Source organism: Amaranthus tricolor, chromosome 10 (assembly GCF_026212465.1).
Source record: "Amaranthus tricolor cultivar Red isolate AtriRed21 chromosome 10, ASM2621246v1, whole genome shotgun sequence".
Taxonomy (NCBI): domain Eukaryota; kingdom Viridiplantae; phylum Streptophyta; class Magnoliopsida; order Caryophyllales; family Amaranthaceae; genus Amaranthus; species Amaranthus tricolor.
Window position 1 is genome coordinate 16207825 of NC_080056.1, and position 17251 is coordinate 16225075.

Below are 17251 nucleotides of genomic sequence, written 5' to 3' on the forward strand. Positions count from 1 at the left end.
ACGGGTCATTACAAAAATGCTATAGGTTATTTGCTGCGGGCTGCAAAAAACCGCAGCATTTGTGACCATATATGCTCCGGGCAAAGAAAAACCGCAGCATTTGTTTGATTATATGCTGCGGGCTACAGAAACCGTAGCATTTGTAGTATATTTTGTTTTTATTTTTTTTTCCTATTTATTGTTGCGTCTAATGAAAACCGCAGCAAATGACACGCAGCAGATACGTTTTTTTCTACTAGTGAAATGTTACCTACAGATATTGTGTTGGCAAAAGTGAGCTTCCACTTGATTAATAATAAATTCCAATTAGCCTTTGTCTTCATAAATTTAGGACTGTAATAATAGGTTCCCAAGAATTCCATCGCCAACTTTAAGATACATTCCAATCTGCAACTTCTAAAATTTTGACAACATCACTTACATAAATTGAAGCCTTATGTTTTGTGTTAATTACAACACTTTACATGAATTCTATAAATTTGACGAATTAAGTGTTACAAATACGAAATCACGCCAGGTTGTTTTTGGAATGACAAGCAGTATCTAAAAAAAATATCCACCCAATACATTGATACCTCCAGAAGGGAAATCTATAGTGAGTATATGTGAACCACATAATGCATTCTGCATACTGTTAACTAAAGCTTCAAAACAATACTTGCTCACCATTAGTGCTTCATCCCAAATTACCAACTTGGTTTTTTTTAAGAGTCAAGCCAAGTCAAGTCACTAACAAGCTGGATACCTCAACTCATAGAATCTTTAGTGATAGCCAAAGGTATACCTAATCTAAATTGAGCAGTTTCTCCCATTGAACATTGAAAAGATGCAATACTACTTGAAGCAACTATTTGAACCATAATATATCCCCTTGAACAAATAGAAGCACACAATGTCTGCCATATGAAAATTTTTCTAATCCCACTATGACCGTATAGAAAAAATACATCTCTATTGACAAGTGATCCTGCACTCACAATATCATCTTATATGTTTTTTGCGTAGTTGTAAACTTGAATATAATTTTTCATGTTTAACACACATAACTTCTTTGTCATATCGCAATTGCTCCATAATCAATGCATTATTATTGTCTTCAACCACAAGATCATCTGACCATAATTCATTTTAGAATTACAAAGTGTGATTCCTTACTTGTAATATATTCTCTATGTCAACTAAAAAATAATTTATAGTTGAAATTCAATGAGATGCAAATTTGAATAATACATAAAATTTTTAAATGTGATGATAATTATTTGCTTGCCATAAATTCATGAATCTGAATAGTATAGTGAATTTCATAAGTATTAATGAAATGTGATGATAATTGTTTTTATTTTGGTCCTGAAATACCGTTTCACATGAGTAATATTGCAAATAATTCCCATAACAAAAGTTTAGAAACCCATAAATTTGCCTTTAAAATTGCATTAACATAGTCCTTATCATCATCAAGTAACTCCATTCGGCATAAACAGAAGATTCTGGAGCAAATGAGATTTTGGGGGCCATTCGCCCCAATGAAGGTGCCATTAGCCCGAATCTTCTTTATTCGGCATTTCTAGGAACTTGGGCCAAATTCAATGCTGTGTTCTCAATTGACATTCGCCCGAGTGGTATAGGCATTCGGCCGAATGGCCTTCGATTCTCTTCTTTGTGAATTGTTCCAGCTTCTACGAGCCTACGGACTTTGCTGGGACTACGGGATAGACTTGAATTGTCATGTTAAAGCTCTTAGATAGGGGTCTAGGCCTCGAACTCACCCCGATCAACCTTGAAATCTCCAAAAATCACCTAAAACAATCTCAAAACATTAAAGACGAGATTAAGGTGAAATCATGCCTAGAGTATATGAAATTGATACAAAACAACAAGACTTGACACAAAAATGGGGTAGTAAACGTGCTCAAAAACGAGCACATCAGATAACAGTTTGTTCGTTAGACAAGTGAAAATTCAGTCTTTCAGCAAGGGTATCTAAATAGATTGATCACCACAATTCTCCAACATGCCTTTGATGTCAAAACATAACGACATTTGTAATATTTTTGGATCTCATCAACATTTGACGTAGTTGTACTTTCAGTTCCGATCCATTATTTTTGTTTAAGAATACTCTTTTTTTTTAATTGATGCACCTTAGTCCCTCCTTCGATACACAAGATAACCCTTGTTATTAACAGTGGTGCTTTCAATTTACAGTTTTGTTGGATAATCATCATCATCATCATAATCATCATACCTAGTGTATTCGTTCATAAGAACTATAATCAGGGTTTGGGGAAGGAAGGAAGAAGGCGGCAACTCATACCATAAAGGAGAGTGCAACCAAAAAATCCCTCGGCTCATGAATGATGCACATAAGGATATTTTATGTAAACAACATATAAAATAAATAAAAAAAACTATGTAAAAACGAATAAAAGAATGCTATGTAAAAATGTGAAGGCAAAAACATGAACACCAACTAGTCCATGCATACATACATAGGGACACTAGTGAAAAAAACCTCATTTGTTGCGTGTCATTTGCTGCGGTTTTCCTTAGACGCAGCATTAAATAAAAAAAAGAAAAAAAATATATAGTACAAATGCTGCGGTTTTTCTGATGCCCGCAGCAAATAAGCATTATTATCTCATTACCACCCATTGTGTCATCTTCCAAACCCCACGACTTTATTTAAGTTCTTCAAGTTCCTGTGTTGTTGAAATTTGTTGCTTCAATAACCACCCATTGCACGAATTTCCTTCTCCATCTTTGTTTAAGTTCTTCAACCCACCATTGTTGCTTTTCCTTCAAAAGCCACGAAATTAGGGCTAGTCTTGTTCTTTTTCAAATCATTATGTTTTGATAAGGATTTAGTCTTTTTTATACTAATTTTGATTTTGTTTTTCATTGTAGGTTACATAATCTTATTGTAGAAACAAAATTATCATATCTCATTACCAAGGTATGTATATTTGAATGTGAATAATTTACTTATCTATGTACTTGAATATTTGAATGTGAATAATTTTTATTAATTAGGATTTTTAGGGTAGATTGAATGTGAATAATTTACTTATGTATATATGTAGTTGTATATTTGAATGTGAATAATTACTTATGTATGTGGTATCAATGGTTCAATGGGTAGTTGTTCTTGTAAACGAAATCATGTAAGATTATAATCATGTAATTTAGTATCAATCTTTATTTGGTGATGATAATTTTTGCTGGTATTAAACCTGCTTTGCTTTATTATCTGTGTGAAGTAGAAATTTGGAAGTAGGATAGTGGCTTTTGCTTATCGAAAATCAGCTAAGAAACTGAAGAGATTTAATGAACCTCAAAATGAAATGAGATTTATATACATTACTTATAAAATACAAGAAGATATCTTTTAGCTAATGAACAATTCTTTTAGCTTCAATCAAGTTCAAAAGGTTTGTTGCTTTTGTGTCATTATTTTTATGTTTATAAAGATTTAAGATTGAACGCGATGTTCGTGAATGATCAAGTTCCTTGGTGATTGATTGTTGATAATGTATTATTCATTTTCTATTTTTAGGATTAAGTTGGTATTCTAATGTACTTCTAGGATGTTAATTAATTATGTTTTTGGATGAGTTTAATGCTTATTTGTGTTTCGTTGGATTTGCAGATTGATAGTTTGCCATGTCGATGTTTATTCGAAGGACAAAAATTCTCAACTCGAATCCACTATTCACTTTCGCAAGCTGCTTTCTATATGAAACATGTAGGATTCAATCTCAAAAACCGAGAGCTTTTGATGTGTGACACTCTTTTTGGAGTCAAGTATTCATTACTTTTATGACTAGAGTAAGTTTAAAAGTAATTGTGTCAAGTTAAAGCACCTTTTGATTTATTAGGACTTTAATTTGTATATGTACATATTATTATATTATATATACGATCGAGAGTTTACAAAGAGATTATTGGTGATTATTGGTGTTAATTGGTGATTATCATTGGATTAATTATTGTTTATTACATTGTACATTATTGGATTATTTAATAATATTAAACGAAAAAATAAAAAAAAGAAAAAAAAAGGCTATTATTTGTTACGGACTTCTTAAAAACCGCAGCAAATAGTCATACACTATTTGCTGTGGTTTTTTAAGAAGACCGAAACAAATAGCCTTTTTTTTTGCTGCGGTTTTAAACCGCATCATTTAAAATAGGCCATTTGCTGCTATCACTATTGCTGCGGGCCAAAACTGCAGCAAATAAGGTTTTTTTCACTAGTGGGAGTTTTTGTTTTTTAGCACTACCACATGGTCCATGCATCATCATGTGTTTTATAACCTTGTGAAGTTAATGATTGCCTTCAATTTCTTGTCTGGTATCTCAATTGATATCTTATCAATATATGTTGAGTTTAGAATCTTGCAATTTCTACATAAGAATAAGACTATATGTGTATGTGGCAAGACCCTCTTTTGAAACTCAATGTTATATATAAACAACTATGTAAATGATAAATATATATCAAACTTTGATTAATTTTATTCAAAAATAAATGTAATTCAAACTACTATATGTGAAAAATAAATATAGATTTAAAAAATTCAATTAACCTGCATTAGTTTTACCAACAAATTTTATCAAATCGTCTACGAAGTCACTGAAATTCATTTTAAATACTCGAAAAATTATGTTTGGTATATCATCAACCCGTAACCCTTTGTTGTTAGAAAATTTTACAAGTTCGGACCATTTTGGGTTGCATATAAATGTAATGAGATAATCAAGATATCCATAAGAGTTTCATATACCCATTGCATGTGATATAGTTCACTCACAAACCTATCTCCGCCTTGAAATGCTGAAGGCAAGATGATGTGAGGTCCATATGTTGTAGACTCTTTGTTGCCGACTGAACTGATTCATAAAACTGTCATAGTTTACAACACGTAATTTGATCTGATTAATTCAAAATAAGAATAATCTTTGCAACCCAATCATTTGTCCAACCATTGCAATAAAATGTTGAAGTAATGTTTCGGTACGAAGAATTGTGTCAGCTTTATCATTACGATCTATTAATTTATTTGTAAACCACAGACACATAGTTAATTGATTCCTTGATTTACCAATTCTAAAAATTTAACCATCCCTTTCTCTGTGTAGAATTCCAAGCCTATATCTATCCTCAACTAACGAAAAAAGAAATGAATATTGTAGGTAAAAATAAGATGGATGTAAATCAATAATTTGTTGCAAATGACCTCCTTAAATTGAACAACATTGTCTTATTTTTTAAATGAAATTCCAATATCCCCCAATATTTATAAAAACTGCAATTTGAGAAGCATGAGAGAGGTTATATTTTCGTTCATCAAGATTTCTATTACCAATAAATATAACCTGGACATTAGGGATGCAAACGGGGCGGGGTGGGGCGGGTATTGGAATTACCATCTCCATCCCCATCTGTTAATGCAATCCCCATTTCCATCCCATCCCCGCGGCGGGTATAATTTTTTTCCCCGTCCCCGCCCCGATGGGTTTGTATCTAAAACCATCCCCGCCCCACCACCCATCTGGATATCCATCCCCGTGTAATACCCATTTTCCCGCCCCACCACCCGTCAAATCCCCGCTTAATACCCATCTGTGCCACATATTTATATTCAATCATTTTATAAAACTAATAACATTATTACATAAATATCAATAACTAGTTAAAATATCAATCGACTCATCATTAACAACTTTAAACTCTTTTAACCATTTTTATGAAGACAAATGCGAGTCCGAACGAAGAAGATATCGCATTTACAAAACGGGAAAGAAAACGGAAACTAGCAAAAGACTTAAAAATATTTTTAGGCGAGTATCTTGAGGCGGGGCGGGGCGGGGCGGGGCGGGGATGGGGTGGGTATCACCTAAAACCCATCCCCATCCCCATCCCCGCGGTGAGTATGAATTTTATACCCGTACCCGCCCCATGACCTATCAAACCGAGACCCATCCCCTCCCCGATGGGGCGGGTCACCTATTAGACCCGCCCCGCCTACATCCCTACTGGACATGCGTGTCGTCGTTCTCTTGAACCCCATCTTTAGTCATTCTGAAGATCTGGACATAAAAATGTTCTCATCGAACATCTTCTTCTAGTGCTCTATGATTCCATCGACATACTCCTCATGTCTATGTGAGCTTAAACTGTGCAATTTTCGTGTAAGGGGCTAAATCAATAATCTATTCTCGAAAATAAGCAAAATTTAGATTGAATAACCAAACAATTAAAGAAATATAGCAAGAATTAGGAAAGAAAATGACGTAAGTTTGATAAGAGTGATAAAGGGAAGTTACAACTTTAAATGAGAAAATTATAACTAACATCATAATAATAGAAGCGCTTGTTTTCTTTTTTTTTTTTTTAAAAAAAAGGACTTTTGTAAATTTTTTTGTAAATTGGATTTAATTTGCTATTACGTTTAACCTAAATGGATAGTCTCTCAAAAAGCTTGTTTTGCAAATTTATGACTGTTAATAAGATGGAGTTGAAAAAACGATTATAAAGCAAACCTATTAACGCAAAAAAAAAAAAAGAATACAGGATATTTCTAATAAGGCTAAAGAGTTGCAATAACCATCATTAAGCAATCTAAGATAATTAAGAAGAGATCAAAATGATAAATTACATGTCATATGTAAATAAAGATTAAATGAAAATAGGCTTGTATGACCACATAGCCTAGTATAATCTATTTAATCTATAAAATGTGAGCAACTCTTTGACACTATTCACAATTAGCAAGTGAATAGTGTTCTTGTCACATAAGTTGTCATGTAATGTGCCACTTCACCATGTCATTAACCACACTATCTCCCATGCACAAATTACCCACTTTCAATCAAAATCAATCACAATATAACTTTGATCACAAAACCCACTCTAATACTTGATTACCCATATGAACCCAAGTAATACTAACTATCCAATTTAGAATTCAAGACATCCTGTTGTATTTTGGGTGTAACTTTTTCATATGAACGCGAAAAAAGGTGTTTCAAGTGGCCATGCGTTCACTACTCGAAGCTCTACAACTGCTACTTTTATTGTAAAACCTGAAATATCAAAACATGCTCGAAAATGGAGGAGAACAGAGGGGACAAAAACTTGTTAAATGAATGAACTTTGTTATTAAACTTTGAACATGAATCAACACTCCAAATTGAAACCATCAATCAAATACTAAACCCAATATCAATTAGAACTCAAAAACTCTATTTAGGGAATTTAATTTTTTTGGTGTCAAGGTTGTTGTTGCAAGGCTATCAATTAGTTTAGTCGAGGCCTATCATAGACGAAATAGCAATGGTTGACTAGAGTTGTTGTTGGTTCGACTGATTGAGTGGGCTGTTATTCAGCTGTTGACCAGATTTTCTTATTTTTCCATGATTTAGTTTTCCTAATTTATCCATATATACTTTGGGATGAAGATAATCAAGTCATTCTTGAATTTGGTCATCCAATTTCTTCACATTTTTTATTTGACCTAATTTTATTTTATTTGTTATAGTTTATCTTACTTTTATTATTTGCTTTTTTTGATTGGTTTTTCACGACAAATTTTCTTTCTCTAATTAGTACATCGCATTTCTTTATGATAGAATTGATTGAAGCTAAGAAGAAGACGGAATAAATAATTCTTCTTCGATCTAACTCTTTGTTGATTCATACTTTTTCTCTAATCTTATTCATAATAGTATTTATTGTTACTTTAGTTGATTCATGCTATCTCATATATTATATTCTCTATTTTTTAAAGTATGAAGGGTACGGTTGATGATTAATATTTACATCTACCATCATTCTCAAATAAAGGGCGTGTATCTTAAATTTAGGTGGGAGTTGAACGTATAAAGGGTATGGTTGATGATTTCTGAATTATGAATTTTTTATGCTTTTATAGTTCATGTATCTCAAATAGGGTATGGCAGATGATTTTTGAATTGTCCAAGAATGATCTAATTCATAAATTAAATATAGGTGAGAGTTGAAAATATGCAAGCTATGTTTGATAATTTTTGAATTTTGAGTTTTGATGTTTGTGTAGCATGTATCTTAAACATGCATTTTATAAATTGATTGTTATCAATGTTCTATTTGGTCTCTTTCTTTGATCACTTTTCTACTCACCCCATATCAAATTTCCCTCATTTTGTAGCTCTGCTATTGAATCACAACAAGAATGTCGTACGTAAGAAACATTGTAAAAAAAAATTCATTGACATGGTGGTGTCGCTGTCTACAGTCAAGGTTGATATGCTTTATGCTAATCCCGTTATTTGTGACGCTATTCTCAGGTTCTTCTCTATTATTTTTTCTTTGAAGGTTTTCTTAGAATCTTTTTTTATAGGGGTATTCAAGTTGTGGGGAAGAATTTCAATAGAGTAGTTACCATTTTACTTTATTTGAAATGGGTACCATTTTTTGTGGGCTCTTGGTTGCAATTTTTGTTTTTTTTATTGCTTATGATAAATAATTGAAGGAAGTGATTGCTTTCCATTTTTTAATATATATTGAATTATAATGGTAGGTTTCTTCGATTCATGATAGTAGATCGAATGAAAAGAGATTTTACAATTATAATGGGATTAAAAGGTTGTATTTAAGAGCTGAAACTTAGGAGGACCGAATAACGTGGGTGGATGACAGACATTGCTAGCTATTAAGGACATGTTTTCTAGAATGTACAAAAGTGAGCTAACGGCTACCATAGTCTATGTTGTTTCGACTGAAAAGCTAAGGCAGAGGCTATAAGAAGAGGGTGTGAGTGAAGGAGTTATTTAAAAAAAGTGAGCATACTAATAGTGTCGAGTTGGCTGTCATGCATAAACACCTTGATTTGCTTAAGAAAAAGCAAAAATTGCTTATTGATACTTGAGTACTCAGTTGTCAAATATAGAGTTACCAGGATATTGTATATATATTAATTTTTAAGATACATCATAAATCACATTTGGTTAAACCCTAATAATTTCAATTCGATTAGCCGAAACATCAAAGCTTAATTATGTATTTGATCTAAAATTTTAAGTAAATTAGGATTACTTGGGGGAGTGCGTTACGCAAGCGCCCCACCAACTAGTAACTATAAAATGTGGCTAAGGTTTTAACATAACACTATTCATTTCAATAAAAAAAATAGCGTTTTCACTATTCATTACTTTGGAGATGTTTGGTTTATGGCTTTTTCTTCGGCTTTTTCCTTGGATTTAGGCTTGTTAGTTGGTCAAATCTATTATCTAGTAGGAAAATTTACCTAGAATAATCCAACATTTTTATGATTTTCCTATAATAATTCCAGATATTGATTAACTATAAATAATTCCAATTTTAAGGGGTATTTGCTTAGATTAAAATGGGGTAACCCAATGATATACTATAGTAGGTAATTTACCAAAAAATAAACTAGAAATTAATGTAAAATTTGAAAAAAAATATTTGAAAAATTACATAAAAGATTTAGTATTATAAATAAATCATAATCTTTTTAACATTATTTAAATATTTTTTTGACATTTTTATTTTAATTTATCTTTTAAAAAAATTAATAAAACTTACTATAACAAGTCATCCAATTACCGAGTTTAATCTATAAAAGTATCCCTCAAAGTTGAGATTATTCATGATTAATCAATAGGTAAGATTCTTGTAGAAAAATCATGAAAAGGTAGATTGTTCTAGGTAATTTTTCCTATCTATTATCTATTATTCATTGTTTATTGTCTATTATTAATATTGTTAATATTAATATTAATATTATTACTATTAATATTAATATATATATTTTAATTAATATTAATTAATATTAAAATTATTAATATTGAGAAATATTGTATTCTGATGTATTCTGGTTTGCGCATTTTATAAGCAATGGATAGAAATCATAAACAGGGAAGATGGCTAGACGAGGACAAATTACAAGAAATTAGAAGAATTATAAACCCATATCAAATAAAATAAAACCAACCAAACACAATTACCGATTTTGTTGAATTAAATGGCAGAACTTAAGATGTAAGGAAGAAACTGAGAGAGAAAATAAAGAAATGGGGAAAATGAGAAAGAAAATGAGAAAAGGAAGAACCTAAGAAAGAACTTGAAGAAATGGAAAAATGAGAAAGAAAATCAAAGTAGCTGATGAAGTGGCATACGACGTGCAGTCTAGTGGCAAAAGATTGTTAATCAACCAAGGATGAATATTGTTCATCCCATAATAAGCCCACATTTCTTTTGCAAGACTCAGCCCGACCCGACTCGTTTCATTTAAGTCCGACCCAACCAATATCCGCCCTAATGCACAAGTCTACTTGCAGCCAATTTTTTTTATTGTCTACTAGGTTATAATAAGTACATTGATATATTTAATTTGTTTGTCATACTTTATAGAAGCAATTTGATTTGAGAGAAAAATTTCATACAAACTTCAGGCAAATAGAGTTAGGGTTCATGATAAAATTTTGCATTTTGTGAGTTTTTTTCTCCTCTATGTTTGTTTGGGGTTGATTTTCAATTTGTATGTGAGTTTTGCTACATCAGTTTAATGTCATTTTAGGGAGTTAGGGTTCTAGCTAATAAAGCTTAAGTCTTCTAATTAAAATAATTCCTTTTTTCTTCTCAAATTTCTTCTCTTTAATATGCTATTCTATTTCTTAAATCAATAGATATTAGCACCTTGGACAAAATGATGTTTACATGATTTCATTGATGATTACATATGTCTTGTGATGGAAAGTTTGTGTTGATAGATTACAAATATCTTAGATTGACCAGCAAAGGCAAAAAACACAATTCTGCAATTTAGATCTTTGAAGCAAACAATAATCATCCATAACAAAACAAGTTCCTGGTACATATAACGACTCTAATATTTTTCTATGTCTTACTTTAATTATGCTACCTAATACTAACTATACATCTCCGGTCCTTGCATCATTCACCCTTTACAACGCTTTTACATTTCGATATTTTCATTCGCATTATTCTTAATAAAAATTGTATAAAACAACATTATTGCATTCAATAGTGTAACTTGGCGGACCACGTGCATAGCACGCGGCCCCATAGCTAGTAATGGATGAAAAAGTAGAATTATTATATACATGTATACTTTTACAAAATTGATTTTTATTTTACTTGTTTGAATCGTCAAACCCATGTCTTAGAATTAAGATTTTGGATTTAAAAAAAAAAATAAAATTCACCCTCTTAGAAATATGAATAGTTTCTATACATTGAGCAAATTTTTCAAGAAAATCATAAATAATAATAACATTAAATAAGTTTATTTCAACTCGAAGTCCACAAACTATTCTGACTTGCAGTCAAAATTTTGTCTGTTTTCTCTTGACTCAATCAAACTTTTCGTTGCCAATAATATGGAGCGAAGGGAAATGATTTCTCTTCACTTTAGTTTCAAGAAGACCCAATAATTTAATGTACATCACCTTAGTAACTATTATAACTTCTAAGCACATAATTAGTAACTACTGTAGCTTCTAAAATGCCTATAATTATAGAATCATAATAATGTAAAGAAAAAGGTATATACATTAACTGAAAGAAAGAAAGAACACGTTAGCAAGAACAAAATTTCCAAATTGTGCAGCGGTTCATCAATGCCTAATAAGTCGAATAAAAACAAGTCATTTCTTGAGGAGATCTCAAAGCGGAAAGTTGTGAAAGAGCATCATTTAGCTTCATTAAGGATGAATCTAGATGAAAACACACTTTCATTTGACGTTCTCTCCTCTTTTGTAAATCCGGTGACACTTTTTCTACAACAAGGCTTTGGATATGAAACAATGGTTAAAAAGTATGATTATGCAATTTTGTGATTAATTTTTAGGGGTTTTATTTTACAATTGATTTTTAGTTGTAAATTGATCGAATTCTTGCATCAAATCTCTCATTATGTGTGAATATAGAAACAATTTGTTTAGCATAATGTAAATTTAAGTATTTTTGAAAGGAAGTTAATTTGGAATTTGTACGTGATATATTGAGACAATTAGTTGATTTTTTTAAAAAATAATATGAACTGAGCCTTATTAGAAATGTCTCTCACAATTGCACATGATAATACTCCATCCGTTCTTTTTTGTTTTTCTCGTTTACTTTTTGCACTTTTATCAAAGTAAATTTTACGCCTTTTTTGTAAGATAAATTTTTCAAAGTAAATTTTGAATGTTTTTTTTAAGATAAAATTTTCAAAGTAAATTTTGAGTCTTAAGATCTCTAAATACGCATCATAATAAATTACAAAAAATATATAATAAAAAATATACTTTAAAATGAATTTTACGAGATTTCACTTGAATATATTTTATCATTTATAAATATTTTAAAAATTTTAATTAAATTCCTCACTCAAAAATAAAATATTCTAAGCAACAAGAATTAGGAAACGGAAGAACTAGTAGTTTGTGTTTAAAATTAGGATCCGCTAGTACTAGTACACCCCTCTGCAAGCCCTATCGCCTCCACTCTTTCTCTTCCACCCCTGCTTAAACCCTAGAATCTATTTTTCTCCTCCTTTTCTCTTCATTGATTTTGTTAACAATTTAATTGAACGAAAAGCAATGGTGAGCAAAAGACAAAGAGAAGCTCGAAAAAAGTTCAAACAAGCTCACCCTGAATTGTTCCCAAAACCTCAACCAACTCCTCCAAAAGATCCCACCAAAAAGAAGAAGAAAAAGCCCAATTTTAAGCGTAAAAAACCTGATACTGTTGACAAATCCAAAACGCCATCTTTTAGAAAGAAACTCTTAAGAGTTCCTGGGTTGAAGCCTGGTGATAGCTGTTATATTTGCAAAGATGTGCATCATATTGCCAAGGATTGCCCTGAAAAAGCTCAATGGGAAAAGAATAAGGTAATTTCTGCTCTTTTTTCGGTTAATTTTTTGGGTATTTTAAATTATTACTGGTTTTTATGTTACATTGTACTATGTATTTGATGAAAAGATTGGATTTTTTTGGCTGAATATTATGTTGCAATTACGCTTTAAAGGGCGTTTTGATGCTTCTTGAATCCGTCATTTTGCTAGAACTTATTTTTTTTGTTTTTAATTATTTTTTTATATCAATTTGATTTTTGGGTATTGGAATGTTAGTAAAGTTCTGATTCTTCTGTAAAGGTTTCAATTTTTTTTGTTATTAGTTAAATTTGGTTGAATTTCTTGTCCATTTTGGATTGAATAGGAGAAAAGGCAAGGATGTAATTCACTAATTCCTAAAGTTAAAATGTGATGATTGTTGTATGTTCGTACTCTTCTCAGATTTATTTAAAAATATCAATTTGATTTTGTTGTATATTCTTAATGTTCTTCAGATTTGTTTATTTTGCCGGCAACGTGGTCATAGTTTGAAGAATTGCCGCAACAAGAGTGAAGAAGTTGTTGAGAAGAAGTTGTGTTATAATTGCGGTGAAACTAACCACTCCCTCTCTAGATGCCCAAAACCACTCCAAGACGGTATGATAATTGAGCCATTAATTCTCATTATTTGACATGTCTTGAATTGTTATTGATATATGCGGCATTGGTAAAATACCTTTACTTTTCACTAGTTTTGAGGTAGGCGAAAGGGTTTAATTGATATGGTACTAGAATGTGACTGTTTTAATATGTTTTTGATGTTGATTTTCCTTAACGATGAGCTAATTAGCTGTTTCTAGACATTAGATGAAATGTCACCTACAGATGTATGTCTCTTCTACTCGTATTTAGTATTCTCATAGATAGGATAGTCACTTGTGATTTTGTTATCCAACATTATTTTTCATTTACACTATGTTTGGCAGGGGTGGAGTAAAAACTAACAAATGCTATAAAGGCCGTGTGCAGTTTTAAAAATTATGGAATTTTGTTAACAATTTTGAATCGTCAAACCTCACATATACAAAGTAATTTAATATTGAGGCCCCAAAGTTTTAGGGGTCCTGTGCGGTTGAACATGCTGAACGTGCTTCGAACTTCCTATGATTTTTGGATACAAATTAGAAAAGGAAAAAAAGGAAGGGAGGGGAATGGAAGGAAGGGAGATGAAGGGGAGGGGTAAGGAGGCTTATTTGGTTAGAAGGGAACATAAGGAAAAGGAAGGAAAATGAGTGTTTCACTCCAAATCTTTTCTAAACAGTGTACGAGATATTGCATTCTTATTAAAATTTGTTCATTGTTTTTCCCTCCTCCCTCCCTTTTTGTTATTCAAACAACGGATCCTCTATCTTTCCAAATACCTCCCCTTCCTTTTCCTCTGTTTCTCTCTATCCAAACATAGTATTAAGAAGCTCAAGTTAAAACCTATACTTTCCTTGTTGCTCTTGTAAGTAGGAACTAATTTTGGTAAATTGATGCTAGTGAATAGATCCTTTTGTTGGTTTTAGCCAACCATATCATTGAAACCAAATTCAATTTTTCAAGTCTTGCTGTTTTTGTCATAATGAATATAGTTGATACAGATTTAGTTGTTAACATCCATCATATATGTTATCTTCTTTTCTCTATTTCTCTATTTCTCTTCTCTTCTTTTTTGTTTCCTTTTTTTTCTTTATTGTTTTCTGGATTTTTGTTTACCTTACATCCACAAGCTAGCGCTTTCGCCTGGCGCCTTGATTCTTAACTTATTTTTATAGGATTTTCTCTGTTCTCTTATTAAACTAAGAACCACCTTCATGAAATTAAAATTCGATGCATATTGAATATTGATGTAGGATTTCATATTATTAATTTAAAATCTTGGATTACTTCTACTTTATCTGTTTTCTATAAATAAATCCTGATGAAAGAATTTGGATTCTTGATTCTGCCAAAGGTTTCTCGTGTGCCTCTTTTTCTCACAAATAGCGAGTCCATAACAAAATAATGATCTTGTATTGGCAGCCTATTTTATTTGGAAGGCTAAATCGCCTTTTAAGGTTTGGACATTGGCTTGGCTTGTGGCCCTAGGCAAACTAAACACAATGGATGTATATACTCTTTTCTATCAAAGAGGAATCTTGGATTACTTAACAACATATTTGAGATTTCTTAGGGATGACATTTAATAGCTTTGGGCATAAATGTTTCTAGGCTACCATTTGGTCAATTTGGTTAGAACGAAATTGTCGTATTTTAAGAGACCAATTTTGCATGTAGAAATTATGTGGGAGCAAATTATTTTTAGGCATCTCTATGGATGAAATTTTAAATGATTTTTGTATGAGAGATCTGTGTTGAAGTGAACGTGAGTAGTCATGGACGAGACATTTTATCCCTCCAGTGTACTTACTATTTTTATTAATATAGAAGTATTTTCTTCATAAAAATATAAATAAACTATTTTACTTGTTTTATGGCCTATGCAGGAGGAACAAGGTTTGCCCTATGCTTTATCTGCAATGAACGTGGGCACTTGAGTAGAGACTGTCCGAAAAATACACATGGTATATACCCAAAGGTATATTATACAGCAATTTTAAATCAGACCAACATATGTGTAGCATCATTATTTTAATCTTATTGTTTAATTTTGTTTATTTCATTGTTTCTTAATATACTCAAATTGAAATTCCTTAAATCTGCTTACATATTAATTGTTTAATTGATGGATAGGGTGGGTGCTGTAAAATATGTGGTGGTGTAACTCATTTGGCTAAGGATTGCCCAAATAAAGGAAACGGTTCTGCTGCTGCTATCATTGGAAGAGGTAATGGTCACTTTTAAGTCCATTTGCGATTAAGTCTAAATTTTATAATCATTTGCCATGAGAAGTTGATGTTTACAATCAAGGATCAACTGCAAATAACTTTCTTCATTGTTATAAGAATGAATCTGCATACATTTGATCCCGAGCCCTATTAAGTGGGTAATGAGATGTGTTGTAATGATCACTATCTCATACAGACAAGGTCGACCCTATGAGAAAGAGAGACCTGTCCCTTGGCCCATCCAAAAAATTAGAAAATGACGGTTTAAAATTTAATAGTTAAGACCCTATAATAGTATATTTACTAATTAGGATCTCGTAAATAATATTTAGCTCCGAGCCTCTCAAATTTCATGGTCAGCCCTGCATACAAATTAGTGCTCATTTAGAGTTATCTTACCCCTCATAACTGCAATTATCTAGGGGAGATTCTTAATAATTAAGACATTCAAAACGTGTAGTTATTTTGTCATCTGTATAAATTGATTGATGGGCTTGTTTATATTTCTTCATCGTCTCTCATTTTGCTACATTTGCTTTCAATAACCGAGTGATTCGAAAACCTTAAGACTGACATAGTTTGCCTGATCTATGTTGTGCAACTTCATATTGCAATTCGCAACAACTTCTATTCTTGATAATACGAGTTCTGATGTTTGTTAAATGGCTCGCAACAGCTATACAAGAGCAGCCTCGATCACAAGTAACGAAATTGGTTAGTGGAGACGATCTCGAGGATGACTTCATGTTAGAGGACGATAGTAAAGTCAAGGACTCTAAGAAAACTAAAACTGATCCTTTTCAAACAAACCATACTCGGGCAAAGCTTAAGAAGACACAAGGGCCCAAAGTGGTGAATTTTGTTGGTTGACATTGTCGATTAGAAGTTCTAGAAATTTTGTTTGGCATGTACGAGTTTTTCAATGTCTGGTTATGGCGGGTTCTATGTGTTATAGGAATTTTGCATTCGACCGTAAAAATAACCTTCACGTTTATTTATGAAGAATAAACACAATGTGATGGTCTATACTTGCGGTTCGCCTCGTAGATTATCTGATTATATACTGTGAGTATTGCTTCATATTTTTGTCTTTTTCAAAAGAATCAACTTTACCCCAAGTATTAATTAAACCCACCACTAACAAAAGCATCTCCCTCACAATAAACATTATCATTTTAAAATAAATAGCAAGCAAAACAATACGCAACATTTTGGTTTTTCTATGACATATATTTATCAAACCACTTAACAACGAACTTTCTTCTTTTCTTTCCAAAGTATGTGGAGGGAAAATCATTGTTTTTAGGTTGACATGAACCTCATTGAATGTACTCACACCTTACTAACTCCTTATCATCCACATGAAAGTCAAATATTCTCCTCCTCAATCCAGTATCATGTTCAAGTGAAAGAATATCACTTTCACTCAGTCTATCCAAAGTTGTGGGAATTTGACTGGGAGTTGGTGCTTGACTTGGACAAGATCATTTCGTAGATTCTTTGTGTCTCTTCTTTGAATTTTTTTTTTTTAATATTTA

At 31.8% G+C, this 17251-nt stretch overlaps 2 protein-coding genes across 2 annotated transcripts; one reads left to right on the forward strand and one right to left on the reverse strand.

Moving 5' to 3' along the window:
• Window positions 1–746: 746 nt before the first annotated feature.
• On the reverse strand, window positions 747–1536 carry LOC130824902 (uncharacterized). Its single transcript, XM_057689922.1, has 3 exons — window positions 1464–1536; window positions 1014–1112; window positions 747–967 (listed from the first exon to the last, which is right to left on the reverse strand). Exons 1-3 carry the CDS (start codon window positions 1534–1536, stop codon window positions 747–749), a joined length of 393 nt encoding a protein of 130 aa, XP_057545905.1.
• A 10943-nt stretch (window positions 1537–12479) lies between these two features.
• LOC130825521 (uncharacterized) lies at window positions 12480–16741 on the forward strand. Its single transcript, XM_057690789.1, has 5 exons — window positions 12480–12900; window positions 13359–13500; window positions 15372–15463; window positions 15619–15712; window positions 16390–16741. The coding sequence occupies exons 1-5, from the start codon at window positions 12610–12612 to the stop codon at window positions 16581–16583; spliced, it is 813 nt and encodes a 270-aa protein (XP_057546772.1). The 5' UTR covers window positions 12480–12609; the 3' UTR covers window positions 16584–16741.
• Window positions 16742–17251: the final 510 nt, after the last annotated feature.

Bases quoted from the DNA above. Each gene is read 5' to 3' on its own strand.
- LOC130824902 (XM_057689922.1), bottom strand. From the start codon at position 1,536: ATGGCACCTTCATTGGGGCGAATGGCCCCCAAAATCTCATTTGCTCCA. The intron at 1,113-1,463 runs GTTACTTGATGA...AATTATGGTCAG, and splicing joins TTCTGTTTATGCCGAATGGA to ATGATCTTGTGGTTGAAGAC. The intron at 968-1,013 runs GTTTACAACTAC...TTGTGAGTGCAG, and splicing joins ACATGAAAAATTATATTCAA to GATCACTTGTCAATAGAGAT.
- LOC130825521 (XM_057690789.1), top strand. From the start codon at position 12,610: ATGGTGAGCAAAAGACAAAGAGAAGCTCGAAAAAAGTTCAAACAAGCT. The intron at 12,901-13,358 runs GTAATTTCTGCT...AATGTTCTTCAG, and splicing joins CTCAATGGGAAAAGAATAAG to ATTTGTTTATTTTGCCGGCA. The intron at 15,713-16,389 runs GTAATGGTCACT...GGCTCGCAACAG, and splicing joins TGCTGCTATCATTGGAAGAG to CTATACAAGAGCAGCCTCGA.